The sequence below is a fragment of the Stegastes partitus genome, unplaced genomic scaffold (genome assembly GCF_000690725.1).
Source record: "Stegastes partitus isolate 25-593 unplaced genomic scaffold, Stegastes_partitus-1.0.2 Scaffold114, whole genome shotgun sequence".
NCBI classification, from domain to species: Eukaryota; Metazoa; Chordata; class Actinopteri; family Pomacentridae; genus Stegastes; species Stegastes partitus.
Window position 1 is genome coordinate 472,684 of NW_007577845.1, and position 22,805 is coordinate 495,488.

General features: G+C 44.1%; 1 protein-coding gene across 1 annotated transcript in view; it reads left to right on the forward strand.

Annotated features, from left to right (window-relative positions):
- The window catches only part of grin3a (glutamate receptor, ionotropic, N-methyl-D-aspartate 3A), a 54,293-nt gene that overhangs the window by 13,712 nt on the left and 17,776 nt on the right, over positions 1–22,805 (forward strand). Inside the window, exons 4-8 of the mRNA XM_008278057.1 lie at positions 12,365–13,034; positions 14,626–15,009; positions 15,539–15,684; positions 19,864–19,979; positions 20,801–20,952. Coding sequence (XP_008276279.1) covers positions 12,365–13,034; positions 14,626–15,009; positions 15,539–15,684; positions 19,864–19,979; positions 20,801–20,952 — 1,468 coding nt within the window. The remainder of the gene's footprint in view (positions 1–12,364; positions 13,035–14,625; positions 15,010–15,538; positions 15,685–19,863; positions 19,980–20,800; positions 20,953–22,805) is intronic.

Genomic DNA, 22,805 nt, shown 5'->3' on the forward strand with positions numbered 1-22,805 from the left:
TTTTTTTCCAAAGTCGATGTAATAAAGCAGCAAACAGTGCAGATACAGCGCTCAGCATTCATTCAGTCATAATATTCACCTTAGAAGCAGAAGGACTCGGGGGCTTCAGCCTGAGGGAGAGTCAGAGTTATAAATGAGCTGCGGCGGTGGCAAAAGTCACGCCATAGTCTGAAAGTAATTTAGACTTTTTTTGCTTCAGGACATTTAGACGCAAGAAAAGTGCATCCAGCAGATAAAGTTTAATATTGGTAGTTTATTCAGTTGTATTAAGTTCAGCTGTGGATCTTTTTTAGTGTTAGTATATGATATATATATTATATAATAAACAAATAAAGCAGGAAAAACATGTGGGAGAGAAGAAGCTTTACATTTACACAAAGGACCTCCAGTCCACATGAGAAATAAAATAATAAATGAGCAATTTTGAACTGAAGTATCTAAAAAAGGCTCATCGATATGCTGCAGACACGATTCTGGCCCAGTAAATGTGGTGTGGGTTCAAATGTGTGGTCAAGAGAAATGATTTCACAGAAACAATTTATATCATCAAAATTTAGCTATAATTGGTTGGAGGAAGGGGTTGAAGGTGGAGCAGTGGTTAGCATCGTCGCCTCACAGCCAGAAGGTCGCCGACCATATAAGGAAAACAGGGCGAGTGGATGGTACTAAATCAAAGAACCAAATTAAACAAAGTCCAACAGAGTCACAAAACCATCTAAACAAAAAACAGAACAACTAAACTCCTCAGCCGTGCAGAACCACAACGGCAACGCCCGTGACTAACTAAAGGAACTAAACAGACCAGAGCCTCAAAACAAGAGACGACAAGTAACTTGTTCACTAAGTCAACAGTTACAGAAGACACGAAACACAAAGACAAGAGACAGCAAGACGATCTGTTCACACTAAATCCCAGCCAACCTGAGTCTGAGGCTGAATGTAGATTTATGCTCCAGGTGTGTTGATTGCTGCAGCTGGATTGGATGAAGGTGGAGGGTGGTGGCCCAATCAGACGGGTCAGGAGGCGGGGAGAACAAGGGCTGGAGTGCAGGTCTTCATCTCCAGGCTAATCAGAGGAGATGACTGGCAGCTGGGACTAAACAAGCTCTCCTTAAACAATGGTGACAAAAGTGGGGCTGCAGGTGTCTCAGTGGTTAGCATCGTCACCTCACAGCTAGAAGATCCCGGTTGACGTCCCGGTTAGGACACCCGGGATCTTCCTGCGTGGAGTCTCCATGTTCTCCCCGTGCAGCGTGGGTTCTCTCCGGGTTGTCCGGCTTCCTCCCACAGTCCAGAAACATGCTGAGGTTAATTGGTGATTGTAAATTGTCCGTAGGTGTGAATGTGAGTGTGCTTGGTTGTCTGTCTCTAAGTGTAGCCCTGTGATAGACTGGTTACCTGTCCAGGTGAACCTGCCTTCACCCTGAGTCAGCTGGGATAGGCTCCGCCCCCCATGACCCTGGTGGGGATTAAGGTGTAGAGATGATGGATGGATGGAGGGAGGAGCAAACAAATAGAAGATCTTTACCTTCTTCATTATGTTTTCTGTCTCTGTGTGGTTCTGAATCTTGTTTTTTTTCATCGTATGTGCAGCCAGATGAGCTTCGTTACTCTTCGTTGGATCAACAAGTTGAATTCCAAACGTTTTTATTCAAATTGTGTTTCTTAAACTCCATCAAATGCAGGAGAATTTTTCTACAATAATTCATTTTCAGCACATGATCCGGTGAGAACACTGAGTGAGAAAAGCGACTCAGTAACTGTTTTTTTTCTGCCTCTAATGAGACACCTGAGCCCACCTGTCTTTCAACATTTCTGACAGTTCTGGAGGCGTCGGTGACCACAGCTGCAATCAGCTCCACATTAAGCCTGTTCCTCTGCCTGCTGTCGATTTGGGTCCAAGCTTTTAAAAGTCCCTGTGAGCAAGTATGTAGAACCGAATGGATTGTGTCCTTGTTTTTTTTTCTCTCTGCGTCTTTTGCCCACGATCTGACGGAGAGTCCATTAGCTGTTCTCGCAGCCTTGCAGGAAACCTGTTGCTTCTTTCAATCTAATCCCGTCTCCACAAAATCACTCCGTTTTGCAGCAGTGGTCTCAATGGCACCGGAGTGTGGGTTCAGCTCATTGTTAGATTTGCTCAGCTGCTCGCTCTCTGTAAATAGTGGCAGCTCAAATCTCCAGCTGCTCTCCCACAGTGGGACCTTCCTGACAAATCCACTGACTTTGTCATTACATTATGTGTGTGTCTTTGCCCTGTAGGGGAAAGTTGGGCTCATTCATTTTTGGTGAACGCACCTGTGAGACACGCCAGATGTACAACCCACCTTAGGCCCTCACACAGTGTCGCCTTGGGCTGCAGGTGTTCCTTTAGAAAAATTGCACACTTCAGCACAAAGTTTAGGATGTTAATGTGAAACAAGAGCTGGTTCAGGTCTGATCCAGCCTCCCTGCTAACACCCACTCATCCTGGTTTTGACTTCCACTGATACAGCAGCTGACTGTATTGTTTGATGGTGGACTGATTCGAGTGTGTCCAGCGTTTTCTTATCAGCGGCGGTGTCTGCCAGAATGATAGCTGTCTGGAGAATCCATTTGTCAGCTCCAGTACTTTGACTGATTTGGCTTTGGCTTTGATTCGACTCCGTCAGTTTCCATTGGAAACATGCATCAGCTGCTGATAGTGGGCTGCTCGGCGGTCAGGTGTCTTTGTGCAAAACGTAGTGGAGCTGTTAGTGTTTCAGTTTTATCTTTTTGGTTGTATTTGCATTGATGTTCCAGCTCCTTGAAGCTTCAGAGGCATTTGTCCCTCACTGGCATCCGTTTCAGCCTCGGGGTTAGCATGCTAGCTTCCTCTCACCTCTGACACTTGGAGTTAAAGGTGTTGATTCAAGTTGGGAGGAAACTGATGGTGTCCTGACAGCCGCCCTCAGGCTGGCGAGTTGTTGTGACAATAAATAGTCTATTTTAAGATACGGACAAAGATAGCACTGATTTCTAATCCTTTTGTGTAAATGTTTTCCTCATGTGTGAGATGTAATGTTTAATTAATGTCCAGAACCATTTTATTACCAATATTAAGCAGGTTTAAGACAACGATGTGCCGTCACACACAATCAGTGTTCCTCATACGCTAATGATGAGCTGGCATGTGTTTATGGCTCCATTTTGTCTAGTAGTCAACTTTTATTTTAATAATCTATTATACAGGACATAAAATTAAACCAATCTCACAATGTAAGTCGACTGAATGAAAATCCTGAAGCGATCAGAGGAGAGATCACCACCAGGTACCGTCAAAGGTTTATTTAACAGTGAAATAAGCCATTAAAAAGGTCCCTGCCTCAATGTTTCTACACTCATGAAGCTGTGGTATTGCAGTGTTAGAATCAAGTTGGTTAGTTTTCAGAGACATTCAGATTCATCAGTAGGTGATGCAGCCCCTCTCTGGGTTCTGACCCGTGAATATTGAACCATGTCTGATGATGATCTCCTCCTGCAGGTCTGTGACCAGGTGTTGAACTATTTCTCTTTCTCAGAGTGATTAAAAAGCAGAATTTTTACATCTATTTACAAGAACCGTCAGATTTCTGTTGAAAACCTGTGGGAACATCCAGCTGAGGGGCTTTAATGTGTCGGACCTGCTGCCGTTTTCAGTCCTTCCAGACATCTGAGGTGCAGCGAGGTTTTTGCTGAGTCATGCTATCGGGTGCTCGGTGGATGAGTTTTACTGGCAAACCAACCGAACCGATGATTAGCTTGTTCCAGTGCTGCTTAAATCCTGTATTAGCAGGATGGGATGTGAAAATCTAGACGCCATAGCAATCAAGGGCGGCTCAAATATACGTTTATTAGTTAAAACCATTAAACAGGCACCAAAAATCTGAAAATAAATCAAGATTATAGATCAAGGTCTCACTCATTTGCACAACCACTGCTACGACGGGTCACAAGTTGAAGACCAAACATGAATAAAGAGTCGCTTCAACCAGCTCGTGATCCAGATGTTTGGCTCCAGGCTCTGTGGTACCAAACAGGTGTCAGATGTACGGTTTCCACTGGGATGGGTGGAGCGGTTAGAGAGGAACTTCAATGCAAACAGAAAGTGATGACAAATTAAAATGTAAGTTGGAAAATGTGATTCTAGTCTGCTGGCTGTTCATTTTGTGTGTGCGATGAAAAAAACAAAACATCTGGTTGGTGTCAGGCCCGGCTCTTCAAATGACAAACAAAGCAGAGAGACTGAGATCCATCTACACAACACTATATTCCATCAGGGCTGGTCCAATATGAGACTTCATGCACGGGGCAGGGGATGGAGACGGGAGGAAAGAATCAATGATCTCTCAGTCGTCGCTCCACCGTTCATCAGTGTTGTTTGGAGAGAGAAAAGCCGCCACAGCGAGCCTCATGTCCATGTACTTCATTCACTCATCCAACGTGTGCTGCTTACGGTTCTTGAGGATCTATTTAAACCTCCTCGGCATCCACAGCCTGTTTTTCTGAACTCCCAGAGGAGCTTTTTCATTCTTAGCATGACGACGCCACACTTCAGCAGCAACACCAAACCCAGGACCTGCCCCACTGGTACCTGATCCAGAACCTCTAATTCTGATTCTATGAATCTGAAGCTGTGATACATTCAAACCTATTTATTTCTGCATGTGACTGATCTGCTTTTTATTTATTTAAATCATGAAAATTAATTTAAAATGCCAGTTTGAAGCATACATTTTTTTTTTTTTTGCAGAGTAATCTGTAGAGTTTCAAAGGAGATCAAGTGTTTGCTTGTTCAACACGACGATTTCCACGCGATGGACTTAATTTCACACATGATGCTGGGCGTGGAGCTTCTGTTTTCATTGGATTTGTTCCGGGAAAACAGAACTAATCAGCCAATCACCTTGTATTGTCTATCTGGTGTGTGACATGGGCGGATGTATAGAAGTGTCAGTGGCTCAGGTGGTGGAGCAAGATGTCCTCCAATCGCAAGGCTGGTGGTTCAATCCCCTCCACAGTCCAAGTGTCCTTGGGCAAGACACTGAACACGAAGTTGCTCCCGATGGCAGGCAGCACCGTGCATGGTAGCTCTGTCGCCACTGGTGTATGAATGTGTGTGAATGAGAAACACATTGTAAAGCGCTTTGGATAAAAGCTATAGAAGTACCATTTATCAAGTTGGATTTAGTCGGTTGAAGATGATTCTTAGGGAATCTTGCTGATTCTTCTGAGAAAAATGTAACTGTCAGCATGTGTAGAATATTCGTAGCCTTTATGTTTTATATACCGACATATTAAACAGAACAGGATCCTGATGATAAACGGGCTGAACCGGTCTCTGCTGGCTCCACTTGGCTTTTCTACTTGATTGTTTCGTTCCTGCCTTCGTCCCCATTTTCTCTCCCAACTTTCGAGATCCAAGAAAACCAGGCAGGAATCAGAACGTGGACGAACTCTTCTTCCTGACAGTCGCGTCCTCCTTCTTCCACTTAGCACCGGGTTCCATTTGAGCACTCTGAGAGCCGGCCTCTTCCGTCATCCGTTCACGCGGTCCTGTGGGAGAACTCTTTCAAGGCACATCACTTAGCGTTGTAGAGAGCAAACAGCTCAGTAGGGACGCTGTAGTGTAGCGTACGTAGAGCCAGACGGGTACAGGAACGCCGTGTCGTCTGTTTTTCAGGAGAAGGACCTCGATCATTTTTACACAAAGAATACCACAGCGACAGATTTGTGATTACACAGATGTCACATTCATAATAAACATCACATTTTTGTTGACCTCTCTGTTGTCTTGCGTTGCACGGTGCGTTTACAGTCCACTCTCCAGATCTGTCGTGCTTTCTGAAACAGTGGGTCATTTTATTTTAGACAAGAGTAGGTTTCACATTTTGGATTTGTCGACTGAAATGACAACTGTTCCTGGCACAAATTCACAGCTGAGTCACTTTTAAAAGGGGAACCGTTGGCTCCGTACGTGATTTTGTGCACAAGCAGACTGCATGTCCTCACAGAGAGCGTTGTGCTTTTAAGGTTACTTAGAAGAGAGAGAGAGAAAAAAACAGTGTTTGTCGAATGTGATGCTATCTTGAATGACAAGTCTGGGGGTTTGCAGGAGTGCAAACTTCCTCAAAATTCAGCAGCAGAGCAGGACGAAACTATGAATGTTAGAGTAGCATCCAGGACTGCTGCACTCACAAAGTGAAATGCTGTGGACATGTCCAGCTCCTATCAGAGTAAACAAACACATGGGTCAGTCCAATTCTTGGTCTTTGCTCTGGGAGTTTGCTCCAGAAACAGGTCTGTATTTATAACTATTAAACTCAACTTTAATCACACATTTCATCACAGAGCCAATCAGCCTGTTGGTAAAATCAATTTACACATGATTGAAAATGTCCCCAAATTAATGTCCATTTACTAAATTTGCACTTGGAGTCAGTTTGCAGACATTAATCTTGCATTTACACGTGATGAGCATTCTATACTTACATTTATGGAAAAATATTAGATAACAAAGCAGGAGAATAAAGTTTAGTGTAGAAAAAGGAAGAAAAATAAATCAAAAACCCGACTCTTAAGACAGAATCCTGAGATTTTCACATATATATGTATCAATATAACCTTTAGAGATGCAGATGATGCGATAAACTCCAGCGAGCCGAAGCCCTGTAGGGACAGATAAGATACGACGGGGGCAGATTTCACCAGGTTATCTTATTCAACTCCTTTTTCCACCAGAGACAATCCCTCTCGATAAAAATCATTTCACAGTGACGCATGCCCATCAAAGTAAAGGATAGTCGGCTGATGTGGCAGCCAGATGAGCTATAAAGATAGAAAATGCTATATGATAAACGTCCCCTCTGAGGCAGCTTGTATTCCCTCCACCAGGGTAAGTCAAAAACTTTCTATTTGCCTCGGGCAGGGATTGCTTTAACAAGGAGGAATACTCTTGGCAGCCACTTGCTGCTTTAAAGGCGGCGGCATTTGCTTTTTTTTTTTTTTTCCTCCATATTTTGGTTTTTAAGAACAAGATGTTTTGATACTCACTTAAAAAACAACATGCTGTGTTGTTGATTCCTATTTTGAAAGTAATATAAAATGAAAATGTAAGTGCGCTCCCATCTCTTTCCATTCAGCCGGCGAGGGCAGTGATGTGAACACAAACACAGCCTTGTGGTTGTTCCCTATTTTATGCTCAGATTCTCTTTTAGGTGATGCATGAGGCGGGGATACGAGGCGGACATGACATTGGGTTACTGCTGCTGTGTAAAAGATGTGATTCAGCCAGACGTCATTCTTCAGCTTAAAATACCATCAGGACTCCTCTGCCTCAAATGCCATCATTTTACCATTTCATGAGGTGGAAATTAATCATGTCACATTGTATAAAAAGTAATACATGTTTTTTTTATTTTATTTAGAGTGTAGGACAGTCAGTGACCCTGCACAGGCTGGATATATATCAACCAGCACTTGTCCTTGGACTGGTCATCAGTATGCTGCACTAACGTCTGCTGTCATCCCAGTTCCTCCAAACTAATCTGTAACAATGCGTTTAAAGGAAAATAAACTCATCCCTGGAGAGGAAACGTTTATTAATTTGAGTCTAGTTGATTAATCGTCTGTTAACTGAAGATTTAAGCTCATTAGAGAGACAAACACCCTCAGCTTCAGCCTTAGAAACCACACGTTAACCACTTAAACCCAATGAACTTTAGGATTGAGACGTATTTTTGGGCTTCAGCTGATTGTTGTTGCTGAAACGCACGCGTGAAAACAATAAAATTACCTTTAACATGTACAAACAGGCAGGTGTTGAATTAAAGGAACAAAAAACACAATTAACAGAAACAAAAGCAAATGCTTCCACACAAGTGCACGGCTCAGTACCTCATCCAGCCAATTAACAGCAGAGGAAGCCCAATTAGTTTTGATTTAGCTGATGTTTGGTTTTCTTGCAAAATGCTGAGAGGAAATGATGGCAGTGACTGAAAGTGGTTCATTGTTGGGACGTGGATGGAAGGAGCTTCAGTCACAAGAACTGTTCAGCTCGCTGGATGAGATCAACCCCCAAGAAATACAAAAGGATAAATATAAAGTTATAATAAAGATTATGATGAAGAGAAGGAAGGCCATGTGTACAGATATGACATGATGGATAATCTACCCAAATGCAGGACACACATGTTTCACTGAATTGTACTTAATTGTATGCAGAGCAACAAGAAGCAGTGACTGAGGTCCATCTATAGGAACCACATCAGTCAACATGGTCAGCAGCTCTTCCACAGGTGACCGAGGTTCAGAGTTTTGCAGCAACTGAAGGCAGATTTGATTTGGTCAGATGAGTCACCCTGTTCCTGATTCTCAACAAGTGGCTGAGTGCGTGTGAAGCGTCCACCAAGAAACTGGTACAGGCCTGAATGTGTGACCCCTACAGCGAGGGGCTCTGGCGGCTCTTTTGTGTGCCGTGGGGGCATTTTGCTGACATTGTTTGGCTCCTCTTGTTGTTGTCACAAACTGCAAAGACGTTCTGAGTCTCCCACTTCGCTCTCATCCTGTGATGAAACACCGCCGTCCTGCTGGGAGTCGGCTCTCCTGGGATGACAATGTGATAATCTACAGGGCACGAGGTCTGATGTGAACCATGTGGTCTGAAACACTCGGTCACAGCTGAACTCCTACAGGATGTATTGAACCAACAGACAACACTCTGCCACCATTATCAAGACCCCAAAGGAGGGAATATCTTTCAGAAGAGTGGTGTTCATCCCTCAGGCTGAGCTACAGATGTTTGTAGGATGGATGCCGTATGTGGTCGTTTATTAAAACACTTCCTGTTGGTTTGTCCTTTAACTTTCACCTGTCTGTAGGTATGAATTAGTTGCAAACTGTACTTGAAGTCTTAAGTGTTATTTATTATAGTGCATTTGTGCATCAGAGCATATTTAATAAGTTCTCGAGACCATTTTTCCAGAACGAAACCCTTAAAGTACAAATACCTCAAATCTGCACTTGAGTAAATTTACCATGAAGTTGCATTCGGCTGCAGAACATAAAGAAATAAATCCTCCACAGGAAATCGTCGCTGCCGCCTCTCCAGACTGTGAGAGTAACGCGAACCCTTGTCCTTGTTTCACGACGATAGCCGAGTCCAAAGGCATCTACAGTCGGCACAGACGGAGCAGTCCTGTGGGTGTGTCGGCCCAACAATGGCAAACCGGTCTCATTAGAAGAATTCAATAGCTCATTAACGAGGGGAGCCAATCAGGACAGAGTGCCATTGTAAGCAGCAGTCTGACTTTTTAGTTCATGCATGAGAGAAAATGGTCCACAGTGGTTCCTTACAAGTGGGAAAAAACCCACATGTCCAGTCACAGCTCTTATCTGTCCAACTCGGCCGTTTGTATTCATTTGTGCTGCTGCTGCCCTTATTCAGCTCCACTCTGCCGACATGCCCTGACAGCGCCGATCTCTGCAATTAAACACGCTAAAATGTTACAGATGTCTTAACCGAACACGCTAAAGACTGTAATATGTGACCTTTAGAGAAAATGTGACGTTTGGTTTTGAACATGCAGCTCTCTGCGCTGTCGGCGGCGCCGCGAGAGCGTTTCAGCTGTCGGGTGGAAAAAAGACGCACTCCCCAGGTAGCTTAACATCTACAAGCTAGCGTGAAGACACTGACCTTCAGACAAACTAGTGAAGCTGTCAGCTTGGCTTAAAACCTGTTAAAGATGCAGGAAAGCCGACAAGGTGGCAGAAAGGGACATTTTTTTTCCGGCGAGCAAGGTGACACGATAGAGATATTTTGGAAAAGGTCACAGAAGTTACATCATTACCCCCAGAAGGCATATCGAAGAGGCGGGCGTCTACCTGCACAGAGCGGACGTTTCCTCCCTCACATCCATTCTAATGGAAAAGCCTATGTGTGTGTGAGTGTGTGTGAGTGTGTGTGCTCTGGTATCTGACACTCTCAGACAGGCAGTAGCATGGCTCAGTGAGAGAGATGGCGTGATCGCTGGACCGTGGTCTGTCTTGTGCTGTCACACACACAAACACACTCTAGACAGCCACTGAGGCCACCGAGATAATACACCCCTCTCTCTCTCTCTCTCTCCGCCGCTGGTCTTACACCATTAAAGTGGGATTTTTGTATAAACTAGCCGAGAGTAAAAACTTAATCAGACATTTAATGCCTGTAAATCCCTGAAACGGAGATTGTTAGGTGTCTGGATAAAGGTGATAATGAACTAAAAAAAAAGGCAAGCCAGCAGAAAACTTTTTTAACTAATGTGCGTTTAACTTCATGGTGTGATCTGAGGTGGCTTTTAATGCACTCCTGCTCTGTGTGTTGTGTTTGACTGTAAATACAGAGCAGCTCGGCACAAGACAGACTGATGGGACATTTACCTGCAAAATAATCATAATAATAATAATAAACTTTATTAATGGAGCACTTTTCAAAACAAGTGCTTTCCAATAAAATACATTTAAAATTGAGATAAAATACAGAAAAATAGGAAGCACACAAACACAACAATAAGCTATAAAACCTAACTTAAAGCTTAAATAAAATCAGGACAAGCTCTCCGATAAAAATGTGTTTTAAGGAGTAACAATTCAATTCAATTCAATTCAATTTTATTTGTATAGCGCATATTTACAACAACAGTCATCTCATAGCGCTTCACAAAGGCAGAAACAGAAACACCCAACAATCCAAAACATCTGGATTCCCTATAAGCTTCAGCAGTCCGCAACAGTGGGAAGGAACCGAAAACCCCCGCAGGGGAAAAAAAAACCTCCGACAGAACCAGGCTCAGGGAGGGACGGCCATCTGCCTCCACCGGTTGGGTGGATGTAGGATGAATTATACAATGTAGTTTACAGTTAAAAAAAGTTATTAGAATTTAACAGACTCAGCCGACCTGATTTCCTCGGCAGCTCGTTCCAGAGCCTCGGACTGAAAATTGTTTTCAGTCGGGCCTCTGGTGGAGAACATGGAGTTAAAACGTCGGCAGTGTAAACAGGACGGAGACTGATGAGTGCTTTAAAGAGATTAATCAAATCTTAAAATCAATCCTGGCTGTAAAAGTTAAATAACAACGAATCTGAAATATTTCTAAGATGATAAAAACACGACTGTACAAGTTTTGTGGTGTGTTTTTGAAAAAGGTTCTGAGTAGTTTCACTCGTCATGATTCCTCTTGAGACTGTCCGGATCAGTAGAAATGCAGCACCGGTAAATTTGTCAGACGCCTAAAACGACCTGCGTTGGTGAGTGCAGAAGCTCGGAGTGGTGCGGCGTCGTGTTGTTCCAGCGAAACCTCTGGAGGAGCCGACCGGAGCGGATCGATGAGTCAACTAAGCATGTAGTGTTGACAAGGCAGGCCGCTGTTTGTTTACCTTCAGCAGCCGTCTTTATTTGCTCCATGACCACAAAAGCTCCAACAAAGAGATTTAACCCAAATAACAATCTCTGACCTTTCTCAGATAATTCACAAAACTCAAGTTCCACGTCTTGCTCATTGAAGAGCATCTGATCATTTTGCACGGCACCAGATGACCACGCAACGGGAAGACGCTCTTAAAGTCAAGCATGAAAGGTCAACCTGACGTCAGATATGGAGTCCTGCAGCGCCGCTCAGCCAGAGTCAGAGATATGTGAACATTCGACGCTGCTGACGTGAGACATGTGGCCTCCTTCTGCCTGATAAGCTCACCTGTGTTCCTATTAAACTGATCACCTTCAGCCTCTGTACCTTTCTGTCCTGCTGTAGAAGGCAGCTTGGATGTATTACACACACATAACACCATCATCATGATGTTTGGAACGAGGATCAATATGCAATTACATCTGATGCTGGTCAAATGCATTTTCTTTCAATAGAGAATAAAGGGTTTAGCTCAGTCTGAGCAACCTAGAATAGAAAATCCTATCAAATGTTGTGTAAAAGTATAAGATACTGTAGAAACTACACATTTACACAAACATATAAGACCTACGTATTGGAATTAGACGCCTGCATGAAGCTGATGTGAGGATGAAATGTTCTGTTTTCAGTCAACTTCTTGTCAAACAGGATGAACAAATTATTGACTAATAATCATTATCTCTGTGCATTTGTGTTGGATTTAACAAATACAAAGTCCATGTTTGGCCAGTAATTAGTGATTGAACAGTAATTATACAGCAAAATGTTCTCCAAAAGATGCTTCTACTAACTCCTGGTTCCATCAACCTGTTACCTACGTCTGTTTCTTTAATTCTTATCCTCTTTCCCTCCATAGATCTCTGATAACTCTCTGCCCCTGATGTTCTCCTCTTTCTTCTGACACTTTCTTCTCTCTTTCCGTTCAGATTTCTCGCCAACACATCGTTTGAGGGCCAGAGCGGTTTTATATCCAGAGACAGTCAAAGCCAGAATGTCATCCCCGAGGCCCATCACTACATCTGGTCCCTCCAGCTGGACCCCCTCGGCCAGCCAACCTGGACCCGCCTGGGACGCTGGCGCAAGGGGAGAGTCCTGATGGACCAGGGGGCCTGGCCGAGCCATCCTGGATCTGGAGGTGGAGGTGACTGGCGTCGACCCGCCCGGCTGCACATGAGAGTAGTGACCCTGGTGGAGCACCCGTTTGTTTTTACCCGTGAGGTGGACGGGGACGGGATGTGTCCGGCGGGCCAGCTCTGCCTGGACCCGCTCACCAATGAATCTTCGGTTTTGGAAGGACTTTTCCAGAACCTCGGAGGACCCAACGGATCTGTTCCCACAGATCTGAAGAAATGCTGCTATGGCTACTGCATCGACCTGCTGGAGAAGCTGGCGGAGGACATGGGCTTCACCTTTGACCTCTACATCGTTGGCGACGGGAAGTACGGAGGGTTCAAGAATGGTCGCTGGACAGGATTGGTGGGCGACCTGCTGAGTGGCGCCGCCCACCTGGCAGTGACATCTTTTAGCATTAATTCAGCCAGAAGCCAAGTCATTGATTTCACGTCACCCTTCTTCTCCACCAGCCTGGGGATTCTGGTCAGTACTGCTCCTCTCATACTGACTTCTCTTTTCCCTCATTACAGCTTTTTTTTTCTCTCCACTTCTTATTTCTGTTACTCTTTGGCCCATCTCTCTCTTTGCTGCGTGTTATTGACCTCATCTCAACATTCTCCGCTTGGTATGCCGGTGGCCGGTACCAACATGGCAGAGTTTTATTACTGCAGGTCCTACGTTATTGGATTCGAAGGCAGTTCCCAATGTGAGGCGATTACTATGGCTGTTGTCACCAGTCGACAGGCGTAGTGATGGTGGTAATCGCTCTCTCCTCGCCATAACATGCTACTACAGAGGGTTCTGTTCTGCTTTGTTTCTACTGAATGTGTTTTCTATTATCTTTGTTGTTTTCGACAGCATAAGTGGAACAAATGGCAGCTATTCGGTAGATTTGCATTCGATGACAGTACACGGTTGGATTGGTGGGAAAAAAATGTCAAATTAAGAAAGAAGGGGTTTATGAATGAAGATGCAACCTCCCTGTGTGAACAGTTTTTATTAGTTAGCATCTTTACAGTCATGAACAGAAGTCTACAGACCTGTAAAGACCATATATATGAGGGAAGTCTTGAGTTTCCAATGATGGAATCACTGAAACACCATCTTTGTCCCAAAAACATACAGATTGGTTCTTTAATTGATTTATTATAGGTCATCTGGAGAATTGACAAAATGTTTTGGGTCAGAAATACACTTACAGCAACTTGAATTACCGGTTTTGGTGACGTAGAAAGCTTTTTGATCAAACTGTCTGTGGCCACAATGACCAGAAATATGTTTGGAGGAGCGACAAAACGTATCGTCAAGCATGGCGGTGGCAGCGTTATGCTCTGGGGCTGTTGTGGAACTGGTGCTTCACACAAAGTCAGTGGAATATTGAAGAAGTAGGATCATCTCCACATTTTTCAGGAAAACCTAAACTCATCAGCTAGAAAGTTGAGAGGTTGGACATTCAGTGACCCCAAAACACACATCAGAAGTGGTAGAATGAAGGTTTTAGGCTGACCAAAGTCCCGACTTAAACCTCTTCAACAGCCTGTGGACTTTTGCTGAAGAAACAAGTCTGTATCAGAAAGCCAACCAAAAGTAGTTGAACTGCCTCAATGCTGCCAAGAGAAGTGTTCAAAGGTACAACGAAAAAATGACCAGAGGTTTGTGGACGGCTACCAAAAGGGCTCAATGGAGACGAAGACGGCCAAAGGATATTAAACCAGACATTAGTATCGCCTTGTGTGTATTTCTGACGCAGCAGATTTTGTCATATTTCCAAAATACCTCCAATAAATCTAAAAGAAACCACAAAATGCATGATTGGTTTCTGTGAGACGGATCGTATGATTTCAGCGAGTTATAGGAGTCACTGAAAACTCAGGACTGGGGTGATATACAAGTGTGTGTAAACTTCTGTTCATGACTGTATCTGCTGTGAAGGGTGATGGAGGATTGAAAGGCTCTTTCCATTTATCCAGGTCCCAGTTTATTTCTTCCAAAACCATCCTACCTCTGTGAAACACTAAGAACTGTGATAACATCTGATGATGACACCAGTTGTTCTAATCCTGTTTCTGTGCAGGTCCGCACTCGCGACACAGCTGCACCCATCGGCGCCTTCATGTGGCCTCTGCACTGGTCCATGTGGCTCGGCATCTTCGTCTCCCTCCACGTCACCGCCGTCTTCCTCACCCTGTACGAGTGGCACAGCCCGTTCGGCATGACGCCACGAGGACGCAACCGCGACCGGGTGTTCTCCTTCTCCTCGGCGCTCAACGTGTGCTATGCCATTCTTTTCGGGCGAACAGTAGCCATCAAGCCCCCAAAGTGCTGGACCGGTCGTCTGCTCATGAACCTCTGGGCCATCTTCTGTCTGTTCTGTCTGTCCACCTACACCGCTAACCTGGCTGCCGTCATGGTCGGGGAGAAGACGTATGAACAGCTGTCAGGGATACACGATCCAAAGGTACAGGAGACAGAAACACTTCTAAAGTTGAAGTTCAGTCTGAAAACTTCTTATTTTGTCATAAACAATCAGTGTGGTGGAGAAATAGGTTTTCAGGGGCTTTTATTCCATCTGATGTTTTTCTAGTTATTCGTTGCAGATTAAAATAACAACGTTCAGGCTCTCAGGTCTGAGATGTGATTTTAAAATGAAATCATTTATTTGTTTGTTCGTGTATTTTTCTATAATGCTGTTTCATTGTCTCTGAATTTTTTTACTCAGCAAATATAACCTTTAATTACACCACCTTTGTAAGGGTAATTGGAGTAAGGTAATTACCTCTTTTTGCCAACTCACCAATTCATCCAATCACGAGCGTGCAGCAAAACTGCGAGTCATTATGTTCAAGAAACAGAAAGAAAAGAAACAAACGAGCACAAAGAGAACCGAAGAAAATGAGCAGCAATGAGCTGATATGAAGAGCATCAATATTCATGCTTCTGAAGGCATTGTGAAGGTAAAATCTTGGTTTATTTCTTCTTTCCTGCAGTTGCACCATCCCTCTCAGGGATTCCGATTTGCTACAGTGAGAGAAAGTAGTGCAGAGGACTATGTCAAGAAGAGTTTCCCTGAGATGCACGAGTACATGAGGAGATACAATGTCCCGGCAACACCAGATGGCATACATAATCTCAAGTAAGACAGTAAGACAGACTCTGCACATGCTGCATGCAGGTTCACAGCAGTGCTCAGGTATGCACACAGCCACTCCTGTACGCACAGCGGTCCTTATTGATCCAGATTCCTGCTGTCATTTCTCCTAATATCCACCCAGCTAGCTATCGTTTGCTGTCAGCATTCCTGAAAATCTATTTGTTTTTTGGTTACACGAAGGGAAAAATAAGAAACAGTACCATCCTTGATATATTTTTAAAAAAAGGAATGCGGGTGCGTGCCCAAGGAAAGTCCAAATTTGGAGAAAAAATAAAAAAAGGGAGAAAAAATTGCCTCCCTGCTGCTGTCATTCCCCACCACAAGCTCGCCTGTTCACATTCAGATCTCACCCTCCTCTTTACCCTGCCATTGCTGTCATCCTAAGCCGCTTCAACATTCAGCTGGCATCCCCGTGGAGCATAGCAGAATATAGTGAGAAAAGGCAGCTGGAATGCAAGCCTATGCTGGGTAGGACACCATTTCAATGGATGAAACAAGATTTTTTTTAATTTATTTTTTTACTGAGCTTGTGAAATGCTGATTAGAAGGTTGAAGGAAAAATGTCATCTTTAGAAAATTACAACTTGGCGACAAGACAGTATACAAGGGTACTGCAACATAACCCTCTGCGTTCCGGTTTAGTCCACCAGGGACCCGGCAAATATCAGTTACATAACCTTGAAGCATATTGTGTGTTCGCTGGACACTTGTATAGTTGTAGCATAGTAGCAGTGACACTACGGTGTACTGCAGTGATGGGACAGCACCGTGCACATATTAAACCTAACATCCATAAGAGGTTCAAACATGCTTTGCAAGGGTTGGTTGTTGAAGGTGCTGTTTAGATGAAGGTTGTTGCACAGTCTGAGGAAAGCAAAGGCAAAGTTTATTCAGTCTCATTGACATCAAGATGTTCTTGTGCAGTAGAGACCTGCAAACAATAAGGGGGAATCAAGACAACAATGTGCAAACAGCATCAGATCTTCATTCAGTGTAAAAATAATGAGCTTAATATTGGAGAGAAAACTAAAACATGATTTACTGGTGATAGAAAAGACAAATGTTTCTGTTTAGTTTCCGTCACGGTTGCTCCAAATGAAGATAAGTAGGTCCAACTGCTGTCTAGACAAAATCCCAGGTATTTATAGCAGTAGTCCATATCCGTTTGAGCATCAATAAGAGTATGCAAACCTTATGGAGTATGGAGAATAAAAATGTTTTGTCTTGTCAGCATCCACTGCAAACTTGAGATTTTTGCCAAGATGTCTGAAGAATGTCAGAGGCAGGGTGGAGTCATGAGGAATCAAATGCATACAAGACTGTGTCATCTGCATAGAAATGGATAAGCTATATATTCATACATAATACATCGCTGGCTGTATATACTGGCTGATATGTGGGACAGTGACGGAGGTATTGTTACTCTTAATTGCTTTTCCAAATCATGTTATTGTCCCATCCATCCATTATCTAAACTCCGCTTTATTCTGGAGCCCATTCCAGCTGACTCAGGGTGAAGCCTGGACAGGTCGCCAGTCTATCACAGGGACAACACAGAACCTTGCATGCTCACATTCACAGCCACTGCACATTTAGAGCCACTAATTAACCTCAGCATGTCTTTGGACTGTTGGAGGAAGCTGGTGAGAACCCGTGTAGGCACAGGGAGGACATGCTAACTCCATGTTTTTGTAGATAAATGACAATGTTAGTGCTCAATATCTGCGCTCGCACCACAAATGTCGGTGCAGGAGACAATACGAGAGTTTATCAATCAGCTGTTGAACAAGCAGAACATAATAAACCAGACCTGAGGCGTCGCATTTCTGCAAGTTTGTTTTCTGCCTGTTGGACGGGTGATTGATGAATTGCTTCTGGTTAACAAGCATTGTCGTAAAACATGACCTCTAATCTGTTTGGTTGGCTCCTCTGTGTGTGAGGCTACACTGCTGCTGCTGCTGCTGCTGCTGCTGCTGCTGATGATGATGATGATGATGATGATGATCTTGTGTGTGAGCAGCTCGGCTAAACTGAACATAGAGACGACAGAGAGGCAAAAAACTGACACTCACAAGCAGGTTTGAAGTGATATTATGAGTCCACAATGTGCTCTGTGTGATTTTACTTCATATTAACTTGTTTTACTGCCGGTCCATGGCGGACCACCTTGTGACCTCCAGGTTAACAACAGATTTATGTAGAATGTAAACAGAACAGGACCCAGTACGGACCCTTGTGGTACCCTCTTATCTACCCAATGTCTTGAGACCTTTCTGTGCGTCCTGATCGCTGTTATGGCTTGTGGAGATTTATTGTAATTTAGAGGTCTATTTGCAGTTGTCTTGGGTCCCATTCTTGCAGAATATTCACTGATTGCAGTAAGTGTTTCTATCAGGCCTGTTTTTACCACAATATTCCAGCTTAATGAACACGTCCCACCAGAGCAATTGAGTCTAACAACAACTTGTGACTGCAGCCTGTCTGCTACATAATTAGAGCATTTGGAGAAAGTTCACAGACTGGAGACCCATTATCATCCATCAGACGACTGTCTTGTACTATTTAGGCTTGCTTATTAAAGCGACAGATTTGTTCGGAAATGCTGCTCGTAACAGACAAACCAATTTGTTACGGAGGGTTTTTAATCTAACTCCACGATTTGAGGACTTTCTTCTGATCAGTGTGTGGAGGCCGATGGCGTCGCTGCCCTTCACGTTAAACAAAGCCACAGCACATGCATTTCCTGTCACTGGTGTTTCCCATTCATGCCATGTGGCTGCAGACACACGAGTTGTTTTAGATGCATTATTTACGGAGGATGACTCAGAGACGGGTGAATCATGTTTTAGTCATATTGGTTACTCAGTGGGTTGATGTGGAGATAGCGCTCTGGTCGCAGAACACACGCTTTGGTGGAAGGAGCAACGACGTAAGCTGCAAACTAATTCAACCTGTAATAATGAGCAGCTCGCTTGTGGGGAGAAGATAGTGCAGGATTTCAAACACCGTCCTTGATAAGCAAAAACACTGAGTATGTGGAGAAAGGCTTTGTAGCGTCCCAGTAGGCAGCAGCTGTCAGTAAAGACATTTTAGAGTTGATTTGTAAAAGCCTCAGTGAAAGCGTTGCGACTTAATATCTCACCTCTGGATAACGGACTCGGGAGGAATACAAATAAATTGGCAAAAAACGCAGAAACGGTGGAGCGGCAGTAATGTTCCTGGCAGGTGGCCTGTGAGAGTGTACGCACCAGGCCAGACGGCGAGATGTGAAGTTCAGACAAGGTGGAAAGGTCGGGAGATGTTTGTTTGAATCATTTACATTCCATTTTTTAGTAGTTTGGTGCCTTTTGATCGGTTCTGCAAAACGCCTACAAGCACAAAGACAAACCGTTCATTCATGCAGGACTTTCGTGGTTCACTCTTTGCTTTCAGACTCATTTTTTTCACATCTTGCTGCTGTGTCCTGGTTTTATTTCTACAGCATGTGTTGGTGCTTTATCATGAAGCACAAAACAAACAATGTTTTTATCTATTCAGCTTCACGCTACCTGTACAATTAAGTGCAAAGAAGTTTTCTCCAAGACAGACATGAAACTTTTCTCCTCCTTTGTGCTCACTCTGAGGTCAGAGGAGCGACACGAGGACAGAAGCAGAGAAAATAAACCTCAGAGCAGCGAACCAGCAGTGAGGTGACAGAAGAAGGTCCGGTTCATTTAATTTACAGTCTCGTGGGGTGGTGGAGGGTTTTTGTTTCCGTCAAATTCAGAAGGTTGCCGGAAAAAAGTGAAAAAGCAGTTTAGTTGTTGGTCACCACAGAGACTTTCTAACGGTGACGATGACTGAGGATCCGTCCTGATGGTCTGTGAAGTCTCACAGTCTGGTTGTGTTTTGTAGAATTATGCATTCACTGTTTATCTGTTTCTGTCTCGCCTGGGGAGTGATTGAGAAATGTTTAATTAATGCGGCGTGCTGTGCGAGACGACTGTCATGAAGAACTCTGAGCTGCTGCACGAGTTCTCAGTCGAGCATCATCGTTGCTCTGAAGCTGAACGGGCGACTAAACGGTAGAACGTGTTGTTTTTGTTCCTGGACCAACAAGCAAAGAGTGACTTCTTGCTCCACCTGCACTTCTAATGAACCCTCTTGCGGTTCTCTTTTCAGGGCCGACCCTCAGAAGCTGGATGCGTTCATCATGGACAAAGCTCTGCTGGACTACGAGGTCTCCATAGACGCAGACTGTAAAACGCTAACAGTGGGGAAACCATTTGCAATCGAAGGTAACACTCCAGATCTCACCGTATGACAAATGACTCGCCTGCTTAGGACACAAAATAATCCTGAGTACATATTAAAGGCTTCTCCGGCTATCGGATGTATTGACCAATCATTTAGCGTATTGATTCGGAGCCTTTTAGGTTGAATTCATCACTGCTCCGGCGTCCCATTAGCATGTTTTGGTTTTTAACGATGACGTGATTGAAAAAGGTTTTTCTGCATGACCGACCGACCGTGAGCGTTTTTTAGCAGAGCCCTAAATTTAACAATATCAATCGCTCAATATTTGCTCTGTGGTTAATCTTTTGGCTTTCAAAAGCTTACATTGTCGGCTGTCTGCAGCTAATCTCTGGTCCATTTAGCAAGCCTCTTCCTCCCACTGTGAAAACGCTCCCATGGCGGTTGCTTCCATTACAGGCCACCGTAGCGCCACATTCCAGCGCTGTTGTTAATTACTTAATGCACCCTTAAGCCTTCAGGATACAATACAAATCAATCAGCGCGCCAGCTACTTTTTCTAATTGGCTATTGCTGAATTCGTCACACTTTCCTGGCGCTGGGAGATATACTGTCGGGCACCTGCTTTGTTTGGGGGGAAAAATATGATGTTTTTCTAAAAAGGAAATTGTCAAGAAGTCCGTGTTTCTGTTCGGCAACTCTCTCCCCACCGATACGAACCGGGAGGAACGTAACGGCAGCATGAAGGTGAAGTGAAAAAGTGGAAATGCTTTTTGCTGTTACGACAGAAGAATAATCACTAAGCAGTTCTCTGTGTGTGTGTGTGTGTGTGTGTGTGTGTGTGTGTGTGTGTGTGGACTGGCAGGATATGGCATTGGCCTCCCTCAGAACTCGCCGCTCACCTCCAACATCTCAGAGCTTGTTAGTCAGTACAAGTCAGATGGCTTCATGGACATGCTGCATGACAAATGGTACAAGGTTGTGCCCTGCGGGAAGCGCAGCTTCGCTGTGACCGAGGTAAGACCGGAGCAGAGGCAACGCTTTGGGTTGTTGTGTTGTTCATAAACGAGAGCATTTACAGTTTATTTTACTGCTAAACAATAAGATGAAGCTTCTCTCTGGTGGTTTAACATGCATTGTAAGTGCAAATCAAGTGTTTTCTGTTTACTAACGCCGAGGATTTGGCTTTTTGTTTTTTGTTCCACCCTTTCTGAAGCTGGTTCCTCTCAGACTGGTTCCTTTGCCCTCTGCAGCCTCCATGTTCAGTAATTGCTCCTCTCTAATTCAAACCTCGGCCTCCGACCCTCCGGTTGCTAAACAAGCTGTTTTCCCGCAACTTTAGTTCTGAAGAAAATTACATCCTGTCCAGTGAAATGATGAGAACGGAGCAGAAAGCCAAAGTTATGGTGGAATAACAGGAGCTGAGTGTCGACAGGATACAGATGAAGCTTTAGTGTCTGTATGAACCAAACAAACTAAAACCATGTGCATATACAACATGTTTTAGTACATATCTATTGTACTGTGAGGCTTGTGTAACAGTAATAATTAAACATACATTTGTGAAGTGTAATCTTTGTTTTGACTAATTACGTGAGTGTTTGAAGCACCTGCAGGACCAGGATTTGTTCTTTGTTCCTCCATTTTTGAGGCCCTACACCCAGACTGGTTCCTCTGCCCTCTGCAGCCTCCATGTTCACTAATTGCTCTCCTCTAATTCAAACCTCGACCTCCGACCCTGCAGCTGCTAAACAAGCTGCGTCCCTATAACTTCAGCTCTAACCAGCCCCGTGGCCCACTTTGTTCTGCCATTACCAGGCAATTAGCTCTCTTAGCAGCCTCTTCACCCAACTGTGTCTTTGAAACTTGGAGCTCAGCGCAGACTTCTCGCTTTCTTCTCGGTTTATTTTTGTATTTTGCTCTTTTTATCTTTGATTTTCTTAGCCGCTGCCGCTCATAATGACGTCTAATTAATAAGCCCCCATGCTGCGCGCCTTTTGAATGACAGCATCACCTCAATGCCTCATCACAAATGCAAATTACACATCTATATGAGTCACATCGGGGGCAGAAGTGGCACATCGCAGTGCTACAAATTCGGCGGCGAAACCGTTTTCCAGCAGCTCGACGTGCTATCGATGCTATCTCCAGCTGCAGACGTTTAAATTGCTTCAGGCACATTTCATCTCGCGCCTCGGTCGGCCTGAAGTTTGTGACAGAGAAGCTGCTCGGCCGTTATTTTGTTCTAACTGTGTGTCGGGGGGGTTTTTACCTACAGCTACATCATCCCGGCGCCTCGCAGGAAACACAGCGTGACGGTAATGCGACGCTGTAAGACACGTCGTCGACCTGAACCGATGCTTAAACATCTTGTTTTTCACTTTGCATAGACTTTTACTCACAATGCGCTGCTGCTAAAACGAACAGCGAACAACATCAGCAGGAAATTCATGTGATATAAGCAATCTGAGTTACTGACACAAGGCTGGCCCAGTTTAGTCCTGCTCAGCATCTTTTTTATTTTATTTTTTTTCTTCAGCAATCTTTTATTCCGATGAATGACTGCCTCGCCACCAGCTGCAGGCCCGGGGATTCTGAAAAGATGAAAAATCTGATGGATTGGCTTTAGTGAGGCGGCCAAACGCTCCTGCATTCAGCCAGCTCGCTGTCACCCCCCCAACGAAGCCGGTCCCGTTCGAAGTAATAAAATCAATACCAATAAATGAGATATTATTCAATTAAGCAACATTAAGAGGGGCAAACTTCACCTCACTCAGAAATAAATTGTGATAAAGGAGATGAAGATGATGAGAGTGATGGGCTTTATTGAAGGCGTTCATGGATTTTTGTGCTGCAAATTTATCTCATCA